The 14,788-nt window shown below is 35.9% G+C and overlaps 1 protein-coding gene across 2 annotated transcripts; it reads right to left on the reverse strand.

Annotated features, from left to right (window-relative positions):
* Nucleotides 1-1,567: 1,567 nt before the first annotated feature.
* Nucleotides 1,568-5,421, reverse strand: RPL22L1 (ribosomal protein L22 like 1). 2 transcript variants are annotated; one of them, XM_007100803.3, is made up of 4 exons: nt 5,388-5,421; nt 3,555-3,647; nt 3,264-3,385; nt 1,568-1,912 (listed from the first exon to the last, which is right to left on the reverse strand). In XM_007100803.3, the coding sequence occupies exons 1-4, from the start codon at nt 5,394-5,396 to the stop codon at nt 1,768-1,770; spliced, it is 369 nt and encodes a 122-aa protein (XP_007100865.1). In that variant the 5' UTR covers nt 5,397-5,421; the 3' UTR covers nt 1,568-1,767. The 2 variants fall into 2 exon arrangements, 1 of the variants encoding a protein (XP_007100865.1); XR_008616937.1 differs by having other exon boundaries at nt 1,888-1,912; nt 3,264-3,452; nt 5,388-5,411.
* Between the last annotated feature and the right edge of the window lie 9,367 nt (nt 5,422-14,788).

Consider the following 14,788-nt stretch of genomic DNA (forward strand, 5'->3'; position numbering starts at 1 on the left):
TTCTGCTTACCTTTCCAGATTCTTCTCATAACCAATCATTCCATTCCAGATGCACTGGATGCCAACCAGATCCTCAATGTCCTGAGAATTTTACCTATGCTGTTCCCTCTGGCTGGAAAACCCTTTTCTCTTTACCCAGAGATTACCTTGCCTGTTCTAGGTCAGCTCAAACACTTCCCTCAGTTACTTTCCTTGACTTCCATCAAATTCCTTTTTAAAACCCCTCCTTTGTTGTACTTTATGATTATTTGGACAGTTTCCCTCACCATACCAGAAAACAGGCTGTTTTTTCTCCATTGCATCCACAATGCTCAACAGAGCAAGCACATAGTAGGATGTCGGTAACTACTGGTGGAAAACATGAACAATTCAAATGGGGCAGAGTCAGGGAGTTGCTGCTGTGTAACATTGGTGAGTACTTAAAACAAGCTCTTAATAAGAGAATTAAAACTTTTAACACTCCCAAAACCAATTATATTCATCTGTATTAGGTCGGTATAGTCAAGATCTGGCAACATGATTCTACTGCCATCAGGACTCACAGCCCATGCCTGAGGTACTAATACCACCTTGGGACCAATGGAAAAGCAAACTTATATGGCTCCCATAATTCTTATCTACAATTTGGATTTTGACAAACCATGCTGCTTAGAGCTCTCAAAGGTTGCTTTACTTGGGAGAAAGGGTCTATCTACTAAAGTTTTAAGCAACAGAAGACCAACATTTTTAGCATGATCAGGACGGGGGTTGAGAGGAGAGAGAAGATTCCAACTGGCTGACTGATTATAATTTTTCAGACCAGGAACACAGAAACAGTTTAGTGGGCAAGATAATAAGAGTTCAGATTTGAAGGTTTTGAGTTTCTAGTGCACACAAGGCATCTGGACAGAGACCTCTAATAGGTAAGCTGGTTTAGAGCAGTACTATGCTCAACTCAGAGAGCCTTTAGGCTAATTAGGAAAGTTGCTCCTTTGAAGCAAAGGGCAGGAGTGATTCAATATAGAGCACCTACGTGCAAGAACTGTTCTAGGCACTCAGGATTTCATTTATAAACTGTACAACGATATTTGGGACTGTCAAGAGAATTTAAATATTTTATTACATAAAGTTATACCCAAAATTGTGCTTCAGTTTTTGACTATATATTTTAACTCGAGGACATTTGTAAAAGCTGTACACTTCAGAAATCCTGGAAGAAATTCCACTAGTTATAGGCTATTTAAATACTGCTTACAGAAAGTATTAAAAAAAAAAAAAACAAGAACAGGGGAGTACAAATGAACTTATTTACAAAACAGAAGTAACAGATGTAGAAAACAAACTTATGGTTACCAGAGGGTAAGTGCTGGGGGGGCGGGAATTGGGAGACTGGGTGGGACTGACATGTACACACTACTATACATAAAACAGATAACTACTAAGAACCTGCTGTATAGCACAGGGAACTCTACTCAGTACTGTGTAATGGCCTATATGGGAAAAGAATCTTAAAAAAAAAAAGGAGTGCATGTGTGTAACTGATTCACTTTGCTGTACACCCGAAACTAACACAACATTGTAAATCAACTATACTCCAATAAAAATTTTATTTTAAAATAAAGGAAAGCCAGCACCATATAAACAGCATACACTTAAATCAAAGAGATGAATGCTTAACATACAATGTTTTTTATTCATTGATAAACTAAAGGTCCATTTCAAGATGTTTCTCTTGTATACTTCATTTGTTTTATTAGCAAGCAAAGCCCTGAAAAGGGCTGGCTTCACCTAGTCCTCAGACTCAGATCCATCTTCATCTTGACTAATCTGGAAGTAACGAAGTTCGTAAGTCTCCTTGTCAGATGAAACCACACGAAGCCAATCACGAAGATTGTTCTTTTTAAGGTATTTCTTGGTAAGGTATTTCAAATACCTTTAAAATAAAAACATGAATTTCATAAAACACCTTCTATGCAAAGGCTTATTATATAAGATGCGCACTGTCCCATTCATCTTCTGTGTTCCCAGTTCCCTCCAAAATATTTCCTTTCATTTGTATTAAGCATTGAGCGAGGTTGCTAGGGATATAAATAAGGCAGCATCTCACCCCAATTAAAATCAGTTTATGCCCTACCAAAACCCTTATTTCTCCCCTCCCCAAATAAACTTTATGCTTCAGAGCAGTAATCGTAGTTTCCTCTTCAGTCTTACTGCCACATTAGATTTTTTAATTAAACAAGATATGATCTCATTCAATTGTTATGTACTAAAATGTCAACATTCTCTTCCCCACTATCAACCTCCCTAACCTTAATCCCACCTTGAATAAACAAGAGGCAACCTGTCAACAGTGCTGAATCACAAGTGATTCACAAGTTTAAAATTATCCAGTCTTGCAACTAGCATATGGCTCAGTCCTTAGCTCACAGCAGGGCCTAATTTCATCATTCCAGCCATTCTCACCATTTACATTATACAGCAATCCTGAACTCCCAAGCATTCCTCTCAAGTCTCCCTGCCCTTTGTTAATGTTGCTCCCTGTTAGGAATACTTCATTCCACTGGCAATGCTAAGCTTATTCTCAGGTTCTCTGCAAATTCTTGCTGTACCAATCTCTACCTTCAATGTAACAGTTACAGTACTGCATTTATAACAATTATCTGCATGTCTATAAGATCCTTGAGGACAGATACTTCATCTCCAAATACCTAGTGATTAATTCATGACCACAGCTAACATGCACTGCTACCACCTTAATCCAAGTCACCATTTCCTACCACAACAGGCTCCTAAGTCTTCAGTTTCCACCATCAATCTTCCTCAGCCACAACAATCAATTCCTTAATTTGCATGGCTCACTACTGCATTTCATTTAGATGAAGCTTTCACTGACCACTTTATACATCAACCTTCTTTATGCACTTACACAGCACTTATCAACCACTTAATATTACATTTCATTATCTCTCTTCTCCACTAGAATTTAAATTCCTTGGTAGTGGGTACTTAGTCTGCTTGGTTCACTGCTAGGCTACTCAGTCCTGCAACAGTGCTGCCATGTATTATTTACTATTTGTCAAGTAAATTGAATGAATGAAAACTGGCTGCAAGATTAACGTTAAAGACTTTACGTTTGATTGGCTGCTTCTACTAGACAACCAAAACTAAGAAAGTTGGGACACTACTCCCAAGTTACACAACAGACATGTTTCTTCAAACATATTTTAATATTAAAGCACCCAACACTGTTTAAAAAAAAAATACCATGGAAAACAAATACCAACCTTTTAGAGAACTGTTTCTCAGAAACAACTGTGATTTTATTCTTGAAGCGTTCAATGTGAACGACATTCCCAAGATTTCCAGTTTTTCCATTCACTTTAACCTTCTCCCGTAGAAACTGTTCCTATTTTAAAACAGAAAAAATGCCACACTAGGGAAGAAAACCCTAGATATTCACTAGGGAAGGTACCCTAGGAACAGAGCTTAGGTCAAAATCAAATATTACATACTCAATTCATTTTTAAGAACTCTACTACAATGATAAAAAACAAGCTGAGTAGAGTGATACTTACAAAATTTCCAGAATCAAAAATTCCATCTTCTACTGGATGAGTAAGGTCCAAATTAAACTTCCAGGTTGACTTCTTAGGCTTCTTGTCTTTCTTCTACAGAAAGTTAATATAATTATGGCTCTCTACAAGAATTTATTCACTTTATATACAAAAGCAAAGATCTGTATCAGTGCAGTATTGTAAAATGAGGCTATATACATGAAATGGTACGAAATTCTAAAAAAATTGCTTAATACTTATCAGATATACCCTAACTTTTTTTTAACCAGGCTGTGTGTAGGGGAGTACACTCATTAACTTGGTTAAAATCAAGTTTTATGAAATCCGACGGAAATTTCCCCTGTTCACCTCATTAACTTGGTGAAAATCAAGTTTTAGGAAATCCGACGGAAATTTCCCGTTCACCACGTAAGTGCCTCACAAGTGCAAAACTCAAGAAAGCGCAAAGTATATGCTGAGCTACCACTAAGTTTCCTTCATCAGAAGATTCCAAAGAATCCTATTTTGCAAATGGAAAGGATTAAGATAATCAATCTACCTTCTATTACAAGTTTAAACTAAAAAATACCCACCTAGCTTGGTTTGAACCACTAACCAGGCCCATTTTGTTCAAGTTATCAAGACTTAAGTTTTGTGGGCTTTTATTATTGATATTTTCCAGACTACAGATGTACAATTTTAAGTTACCGGGCACTACTTTATTACTGCCATCCCCACTGCAGATGGGTAAACAAGTAGTGTACCACCTAGTCCAAGCTCAGCTGCATGCCAGAATAGGATATTCCGCCCACTAATGTGTAGGGAATTCAATCCTTAATGCTGTTATGGGTGAGGAAAACGGAGGGGAGAGATACCTTTAATCTGGTAATTTTTTTTTAAACATGCATTACTTAAGTTTTCCATACCCCAAACTTTTAGGCCAATACCGCGGAATAAGGCTACACGTAAAATCCAACCAAATGGATACCAAGCACTAATGCCAGTTTGCTTTCTTAGGCAGTGGAATACTTTGTGCCAAAAAAATTTATCCAGAACTTGGAACTGGTAAAAGAGAAGACTAGGAACTGGCCTTGACTGGGCAATTTATACCTCTGTTGGGATATCAGTTAACTCCGGAAAGGCAAATAATTTATCTGGGGGGAGAAATAAGCCCAGAGGGTTTTGGACATTATCTAGTTTCGTATTTAACCCAGCAATTTTACCCTAACATCAAATGTTCTTTGGGCCGGCTTTAACGTATTACTGGTTCCCTTATTAATAAATAAAGTCTTTGAAGCATGTTCCTTTTCTATTTGCTTAAGAATCGTGGCTTTCACCTTTAAAAAAAAAAAAACTCGTTATGAGATAATGAAGAAACTTCTTCCCCAACTTAGTTTTAAAGTTCTCTGAAACTTCTGCAACCGCGGCTATCCCGGGAGTTGAGTGTCTCGGGTCTCTCTCCGCCCTGGCAAGGCCATTCGACCGGGCCTGCCCAATTACCCACGTTTGCTTCCTACTGCAAATAAACCGGTTATCATCGGCGTTAGCAGGCGCGAGGGAGAAAAGAAATGGCCCAAATGCTGTCCCGCTAGCCCCGTTCACCGTTGTGCCTCCTCCTTCCCTGCGCTCCCACGACCGCCCATCCTAACCCAATTCTGGGCCCAGCTCGAACTCCTCCAGACCACATGGCAGTTGCCAGGAGTCAGAAACTTATCTTAACAACCTGGTTGTGTTCCTGACCCAAGTCTCCATTTTTACCCTTCCTCGACCTAGAGTTTGACGCTCCCAGTCCGCCAGCTGCAAAAATCATCTACATTGGAGTAATATACTCCTGGCGAGACGACCATCACTCACCACAGCCATCTTGCACGCCTGCCGCGCGATCCGAGAAAAAGCGGAGACCGGCGGCACGTATTTATACCAAAGCGTGCTGCGTCACGCGCCGAGAACGTAAGATCGCCGCCTCCCGGAAGAGAACTTGGGAGGAGCGCAGAGGCCAGTAACCCAGGAAACCGGGGGCGTAGCCTGGAGGGCAGTAGGCAGTCACTTTTCCTGAGAGCGCCCACCAGCGACGGTAGCTGAAACCGTTCACGATTTTACTACGCTGCTGACGACAAACGCTGGTTGACCACAGTGGTATCTGCGGTTGCTTGCTGGGAGGCCGCTCCAGATGCACACACCCGAGGGATACAGGAAACATTTTTCACTAATCGGCTGGATCTTTTTTCCAATCAGGGCAAGGCAATGTCTCAGGTTCCTTTGGGATCTCCTGTCTTATATTGCAATTATAATCTTCCAGCAAAAAAATTTTTTTCTGTATATATGTTTTTAAGTCTTGTTTTCTAAATGACTGTTGAGGGAAATCAGTGTTTCAGGGAGCCAAAACAAACTTGGTTCTTGAGGGGAAAAAAAAACCCAAAAACCAAAAAACAACCAAAAAAAACCTTTAGCGAGGAATACATAGTGCTCACTTGTTCACACATTGTGTGTAATTTATTCTATTTTATAGGTTTTAGAGTTAATCCTAGGACTCCTGACTTCCATCCAAAAAGCCTCGCAGTTAATATTCAAGGAATATTTGCTGAGACCTAACTACTAAAATGTAAAAGACACACCAGGATGGATGTGCAGTGGTGATAGTCTTGATGACAAAAGGAAAAAAGAAGTAGTTTTTGAGTTTCGAAGGATTGTAAGTTGACGTCGTTTCAGAAAAGTGGCATGCCTCTCAGCGTTTGGCAATATTTTTTGGTGAGGTTAAACTGTCATGCGGGGGACCAGGGGTAGCAGATGGGGTGGACTTTTGTTGTTAATTTGGAGGGTGACCCTAGAAAGCGACAGCTGTGTATTTCCTTTATGACACTGATTAGTAATAGTGAGAACTATACTTTAATGAAGGATACAACGTGTAGGTTCTAAAAAGAGGTGTTGAATTCCTAGAAGAAATCCGTTTCAAGATTTTTTGCTTGTTTGCCTTAAGAACCACTATGACTTCATTTGTTTTCCAAACATTAAGGGGAAAGAAGAGCCATTGGCATTTTCTCCTTGAGGGCTGCCCAGGCTGAAAAGCAGAAATGATCCTTGTACTATTGGATGTTTTGAAAATAAGCCATTAATTGAGGCATTTATTACTTTGTTGCTTGTTTTTGGCAGCCTTCCATGTCATGACAAAAAATCCTTAAGAACTATTAAGCCATTTGTACAAAGTGGGTATTAAAAACAACATGCGTTTCAAAATAACTAGTAATCCCAAAATAACTAAATAGAAACTATAACCGAAAAAAAACCCTCTTAATTAAGAAAAAAAACCCTAAAAAATATATTAACCAGAAATGTGCAGATAGTAAGGTTAAATATTGTAAATAACCAAATTTTACACAGAGTCTCTCTCCCTGTCTCTCTCTCTTTTTCTCACTCTCTCTCTCCATGTATATATATGTATGTATATACATATACAATGCTTGTCAACACCCCATAGATATTTTTTATTTTGACAATAGATTCTAAAACATATGAAATAATAGGTGTCTAAAAAGAGCCAAGACAATTTAAAACAATGAAGGGAAGTTGTCTTTTCTGCAATTCAAATATAAGATCCTATAATATATGATAGATACATTTCTGATATATTATAAACTTCAGTCATTGGATCTATATGATAATAGAGCCTGAATAGAGCAGTAAAATAAAATATAGAAGGATATGGCAGATTAGATTCACAGGGAAACCCTCCCATATGTAGCCACCTTAAAAAACTGGCTAAAATATAGTTTTATCAATAATTTCTAATGTATGGTTAAGTTGGTGGAAAAGTAAAAGAATTTTTTTGGAGACAGAAATGACCAGTCTTCATGCTCATACAAGTTTAGGGCTAGAATTAGGTCTGCTCAAATAGCATGAGAAAGCTCCAGCCTAAAAATGTAGTTTAAAAGTATGCTTGGCTTGGTAGTGCCAGGCAGAAGCAAATGCAAATAAGTATCTTTAATATATTTAAAAGCTAAAACTATTTAAAATACAATAAGGGAACCAGGGACAGTTGAAATTGGCCAGGAATTTTTTTTTAAAAAAAGAACCAAGTAGAACTTCTAGAAATTAAAAATAGAAGATCTTTAATTAGAAAAGTGGATGAGTTAAACAGGAGAGTAGACCATAACTGCAGAGAAAATTAGTGAATGGGAAATTACTTAGAATAAAACATGGAAAAGCAAAGAGATAGAAAATATAACAGGCAGGTTAAGAGACAAGGATGTCAGAGTAAGAATGTTCCAGTTATGTCAAATGGGAGATCTAAAAGGATACAATAGAGGAAATGGGGGAAAGGGAAAATTTAGAGAAATAACGGCTGAATTCTTAGATTCAGGAAGCCCAATAGACCTCAAGCAGGATGACTGAAGAGAAACCCACACCTAAACACATTGTAGTGAAACTTCAAAACACAAACGCAAAATTATTTTGAAAGCATCCTGAAAGAAAAACCAAAATATTTAGTAACAGGGGTTATACTAACAGCTGACATCACATCAGCAATAATGGAAGCCAGAAGCAGAGGATTATTATCTTCAAAATGCTAAGAGAAAATAACTGTCTACCTAGAGCTAAAAAGTATAAAACTATCTTTCAAGAGTAAAGATGCATTTAAGACATTTTTAGATAACACAACGGAAAATCTGCTATCAGCAGACCCCCAGGAAAGGAACTCTGAAAAATATACTTCAGGATAAAGGAAAAGAATCCAAGAAAGAAGGCCTATGGGCCTAAAGAAATAGTGAGCAAAGAAAATGGCTAACTTGTGAGTGAATCTAAACAAACACCTACTGTATAAAAAAATAACATGTTTATTTTGTGGGCTTAGGGTGTTAGTAATGTTCTGTTTCTTGACCTTGGCAGCGGTTACATGAGTGTGTGTAGTTTGTGAAAATTCGTCAAGCTGTAAATTTATAATCTGTGTGCTTTTCTATATATGTATATGTTACATTACAATTAAAAATGAGAATAGTTTAAATTACTGTATGCCCAATTAGAAGAAATGAATACTGAAAAATACAACTTAGAATTTACACGAGAAAAAACACACTATCTGATAGTCCTCTATCTTTTAACTAAATTGAATTTGTAATTAAAACCTTCCCACAAGAAAAACACCCAGATAGCTTCACCAGTGAATGCTACCACACATCTGAGGAAAAAATAATGCTAATTTTAACAGATACCTTTTATGCCCAAACTCACATTTGGTCAGCTTCCCTTTTAATCCAGAAGAGGGGAGCATTTATCCACAGTTTCCTGTCCCCCATTGGTCAATGGTTATACATGGGGTGTTAACTGCCTTGTATTTCCAGGTTGTACATGTGTAAATGAGTGTTAGTAGGGAGATTCCCATGCCTCTCCTCAGAGAAGCCATAGAGATAAAAGGTGAAAAATATATGAGGAGACGCTGCCAAGTTACACCTGCCCCAAATTGCCGCTCCCTTCTTCTTTCTCTTGAGTGGACAGTTCAGAAGTACATTCTACATCATTGCATGGAAGATTCCAGCAGGATTAAGCCTCACTTGTCCCCAGCACATTCCTTTTTGCTTTTGCTCCTTCCCAGTTTCACACTTCCCGGTTCCTTATTTCTGTTACCTGGGATCATTTCCCCAAATAAACCAAACGTATGAAGGCTAAGACACCAATTTTACACAAACTCTTTCAGTCATCAACTTGTTTATACTAGTAGAAATATTTGTTTTAATATACTATAATCACAGATATATTATTAATAAAACCATATCCAGCAATATGTTATGCAGCAAGTTGGGCCATTATTTGTAGTGGATATGCAATTGTATATGTACAAAATTTAAAATAATCTACAGATAAATTATCAGAATTAATATGTGAATTTATCAGGATTGCTGGATACAAAGTTTAGGTATAAAAATCAATTGCATATCTATAAACCAGCAATACATTAGAAGATGAAAAGTAAAGAAGATATTTTCAATAACATAAATATATCAAATCTATGAAAAAAATAAAAAATGTACAAGACCTCTACACAGAACTATAAAATATAATTGAGAAAAATTAAAGAAGACTAAATAAGTAGACATTCATTGTGCCTTGACTGGAAGAACCAATATAATAAAGATGTCAGTTCTCGCCAAACTGAATTATAGGTTCAATGTGATCACAAACAATAGCTTAACAGATGTTTCTTGTTTCTTTCCTTCCTTCCTTCCTTCCTCCCTCCCTCCCTCCTTCCTCTTTCTCTCTCCTTTTTCCCCTTCTTTCCATCCATCCATCTATCCACCTTTCCTTCCCTCTCTCTTGAAACCAGTTTGAAAATTTGTATGGAAACACAGATACCAGAATAGCCAGAATATACTTGAAGAAGGAAAAATAAAGTGGGAGGACTTGCTCTATAGATTAAGATTTATTTTAAGGATACTATAATTAAAACAATTGGATATTGTTTCACGGTTAGACTTACAGACCAATAGAATAGAGAGCCCAGAAATAAGCACACACAAATGTGTGTTTTTGCCATTTATGACAAAATGGCACTTAAGAACAGTGGGGAAAAAGTCTCACAACCATCATTTTTTTTCTAATTATTTTTCTAATATGCAAATCCATGTACACCTGCAAAAACATAAACCTTGCAGTCAACGTAAAACTTTAAAATCCACACTACTATTTTGTACTGGAAAGATTATATTTTAATGAATGTTTGTAATAGTCTAAAAAACATTTATCCATGTAAGTACCAATATGTATTTTGAACCACACACACACACACAATGTTATGATATTTAGGCAAACAGGCTCGGAACAGAGTTTTCTGTCATGGTGCATTTGTATTTCATACATCTGCTTTTCCTGCAGCTCTGTGTCTGTACTGGGTTTGTGCATCACACAAAATATCTTACAGGATCAGATGGTGTACCTCAGTCTTACAGTGTTCTCTTTTGGAAGACCTCAGGTCTGTTAACATCACAAAGGATCACACTGTAACATAGAAAGTAGACAGTATCTGCATATCTGAAATTTACTTATTATTAAAACTCACTTTATTTGCTAGAAGCCGATTTATGAAACTGGAATCTGTAAATTTCCCTTTATCCAAACCTTCCAGTATTCAATGTTATCACCAAGCATTGTATTAAAAAAAATTGTATATATAGGAAAAATACCATTTCATAGGTTTTTTTATGGAATTTTTTCTTTCTGCGCCATGTGCTACAAAACGGAGCATGTTGAGTGTCATGAGGCATTGCACTACCCATCTCCAAAAAAATATCCTCAAATGACATTGCAGACAAACAGTCCTATGGAAGTAAAGTGCACAGCTTTGACAAAGGATGTGCTATAGCCCTTCTGTGCAAACAACAGTCAGGTGCTGAGGAGAAACTTATTACTACTGAAGAATATTGCTTCTAACTCCTCCAACTTAAGAATGTTCTTCGTTAGATACTCATAAATGAAAGTTAAGGGTATCAGGCAGGGAAAATAGGAACTGAAGTCGCTGCTTGCTCTTTTCTTTACTAATTTGATAGGAAAGCATTAAAACCTATGATTAAAAAAATGTATACTTGCTTCAATTCATCTCTTCTCTCAGTATGTATTTAGAAAAACCTAAGTAATTTTAAAATTATTTTTAACAATTGCAGTTTCAGAAGTAAGATTTTCTCTTTACACAGTGCCACAGGAATTCTGAATAGTTGATCAGCCTTTAAAATGAGAACAAGTATCTTTTTTCATTGCTTAATTTTATTACTTGTCATTTTTAGCTTAGTCATTCACCTGTTTGTGTCCATTTGGAGTATTTCCATTTTTCACTACTATAGACAATGCTTGAGGAACTTTTAAATAACAAAATTATTATCCTCTTATGCCAAAAGAAATGCTCATGAAAGGAAATATAGAGAAGCAAAAAAGATAATGCATAAAAATATCTAAAACCCCACCTGCTTAGAAATAGCTATTTAATGCTTTGGGGTTTGAATGTTTATGAATGTGTATTTGTATATCTATATCATTTGGATTACACAAGTAATTACATACATTTGTAAATATTGGTTGGTACTATACACACTTTTTTGAAATTTAAAAAACTTTTTATTTATAAATTATTTCAAACTTACTGAAAATTGTAAAAATAGTTCAAAACACACACACATACGTTATAAACATATAAATATAAATGCATAAACATCTGGATAAAGAATATATAAATATATATATGTGTGTCTATATATCCTTTATCTAGATTTTTACCTGTTGTTAGCATTTTGCTCCATTTATTATTTTTTCTTTACAGTATATCTATATATCTATAAATCTTTTTATTATATCTGCATTTTCAGTCATAGTTGAAAAGAAGTCAAGTTATAGAGAAATTCACCCATACTGCCTTCTAGGACTTAGTTTACTGTTTCCATTTGGACCACTGCTTCATTTGGAGTTTATTCTTGTGTATGTTGTATGGAATTCATTTTATTTTTTCCAAATTTATTTATTTTTTTACTTTCAGAACAATATAATAGTGGTCAAGATAGTGGGCATTCTTGCCTAGTTCTTGACCTTACTGAGAATGCCTTTAGTGTTTTTCCATTAGGTAAAAGGCTAGCTTTTACAATTTTACAAACACACGCACACGTGAGCGTGCACACACGTACACACATATAATGTTATATATACCATGTTATCATGTATAAACGTAGATATATTTGTTAAATATTCATCCACCTGTTGTTTTTTGTTTTCCGAGACATGTTTTGAGGATGGGTATTGTTTTGTCCAGTTTTTTTCAGTATCTATGGAGAAAATAATATGACCTATCTCTTTAGACTCATAATATAGTGAATACTATTAAGAGAGATTTCCTAGATATTAACCTGTTTCCTACAGGAGTGAATTAATAGATTTCATAATATTGAGTTATTCTTGCATCTCTGATATAAACTCCATGTGGGCATGGGTATCATTTTCTTCATGTGGGGTTTGAGTCTATTACTACTAGTATAGTATATTAGGATATTTGCATAAGTACTTGTATTTATTTTGGTTAACTTTATCAAGTTTAGGTATCAATGTTATATTTGTTTTGTAAAAATAATTTAGAAGTTCTGATTTTCTATGCTCTAAAACAATCTATGTAACTTTGAAACCATCTGGTCTCTAAAAAGTTTGGTAAAATTCTCCAGTGAAACAATTTGCCTGGTTTTGATTTTTGGCTGTTGGTTTCTTTTTTGTGAACAGTTTCTCTATTTCTTTTATTAAAATTGTTCTGTTTAAACTTTCTGTTTCTACTGAGGTTGATTCTAATAACCATATTTTCCTTAAAAATTACATAATTTAGGTTTTCAAATTTATCTGCATAGAATTTTTATTTTCTCTGCACTAGTCACTCCTTGTCATTTCTCATTTTTTACATTTGTGTTTTCTTCCTTTATTTACCTTAAATTAGCCAGTGGTTTGTTAATTTTTCAAGAAACCAGAATTTTATTTTTTTAATTTGCTATTTTTCTATTCACCTAATTCTGTTTTTATCTTTATCATTTCTTCCCTTGTGCTCCTTTTTGGTTTATTTTGCTGTTTTTTTTTTTCTAGTTATTTGATTTAGGAATTTAATTCATTTATGTTCATTCTTTCATTTTCATTGATATAGGTGTTAAGGATACAAATTTTCACCTGTACTGTTTTACATGGATTCTGATATATAGTGTTTTCATTATCTTTCAGGAATTGTTTGTTTGTAGTACCCCTTTCATCGTAGGGTTACATAATAGGTTTTAAAATTTCCAGGTAGAAGAGTCTTTTTATTTTCTAGTTTTTTTTTAATTTAAAATATTTTGAAATAAATTTGACAAGGTACAAAGCCTACATCTAGTTTTGTTTTTAATTTCACTTAGGACTGGTATCAGAGTATTATTTTTAATATTTCCACTTTATAGAAACTGCTTTCTTTGTGTCCTAAATGTCCTTTTTTTCCCCTGAAGGTTCCATGTATATATTTTTTTCTCCAAGATTTACCTCACTGACTGTACAGAAATTAAAACGAACTAGAGTGACAATAATTTAAGTGAAACACACACATAACTGTGAACCAAAAAATGCAGACACACTATCATTATTAGGTAGATAAACCTCCATTCTCCCAGTTAGGATCTTTGTTGCGAATCTGATAGCAAATGTGGTTGCCAAGCCTTTTTGGCCCTCTTAAACACTGGGACACAAGTCATTGTGATGCCGGGTAGTACCCGTGGGTGGCGGCAAAAAATTATTTTGACTGGACTCAGAAATAACTCTCAAATTGGAAAATGGATTGATAAAACCTTGTAGGTGGGTTCTTTTGAGCGCATACACATCCAGTGATTGTAACTGATCCTGCTGAATGTACTGTGGCCATGGATACTTTAAGTTCCCAGTGGAGCACACACTTTAGACAAGCAGTAGGGTTTTAAAGTGTCAATTCCATAGGACACCTCCTGTTTGGATAGAATGTTTAAATATGAGGTTGGGGTGGTGGGAAGAAGAAACTCAGACAGGCTGATACATAACATACAATTAGTCCCTTTTCACTCTTCTTTTACCCCTCTCATGCCTACTTCTGGGAAACAAGCTACTGGTATTTGCAAGTGGCAGAAAAGAGTGGGGCTGAGGGGTGGAACACTTTAATTTGGTGCTTCTCCAACTGCCTGATTATGCTTGCTGGATATGGAAGATTATGGGTAACAGTGATACTGATCATGGATACGAGGTGACAGCTACACTGTAAGTCTTGGTAGGGTCCACAAGTCAGGAAGTGACAGAGATGTTCTAGTGTATAAAAGGAAGAAACTGCTGAGCCACCTGAGGATGAATCTGTCCAGATGGTGTTGATTAGATATGGTGAGGATTGGGAAAAGGGTGAAGAGTTTGCTTCAGGGACTCATCACACCATTCACATCGCTGTGGAAAGAGAACAGCAACTCTGGTAAAGAAGGAACACTTCAGATCCTGGGAGGTCAGGGGTGGGGAAGGGACCACTAAACTCTCTTGCATTGTGTATCTCTGGAAGAATGCACAGAAAGAGGATGAAGATGGGAAGATGTATTTATTCTTGTACCTATAGAATTTTGAACCATGTATTTAATGTATTCTTAAAAACTATTAAAAATTTAAAGATAAAAAAAATGTACCTAAATCTGGAACTAAAATCTAGAAATTAGCATTCCCAGCTGTAAGGCTAGGGTGCTGTATAGTAAGAACCTAAAATATAAAAAAAATAAAAC

The sequence above is a fragment of the Physeter macrocephalus genome, chromosome 1 (genome assembly GCF_002837175.3).
Source record: "Physeter macrocephalus isolate SW-GA chromosome 1, ASM283717v5, whole genome shotgun sequence".
NCBI classification, from domain to species: Eukaryota; Metazoa; Chordata; class Mammalia; order Artiodactyla; family Physeteridae; genus Physeter; species Physeter macrocephalus.

Excerpts from the sequence above, each read along its gene's own strand:
- RPL22L1 (XM_007100803.3), bottom strand. Across the intron at positions 3,386-3,554 it reads TTTTTGATTCTGGAAATTTT|GAACAGTTTCTACGGGAGAA; the intron begins GTAAGTATCACT and ends GTTTTAAAATAG. Across the intron at positions 1,913-3,263 it reads GAGAAACAGTTCTCTAAAAG|GTATTTGAAATACCTTACCA; the intron begins GTTGGTATTTGT and ends TTTATTTTAAAG.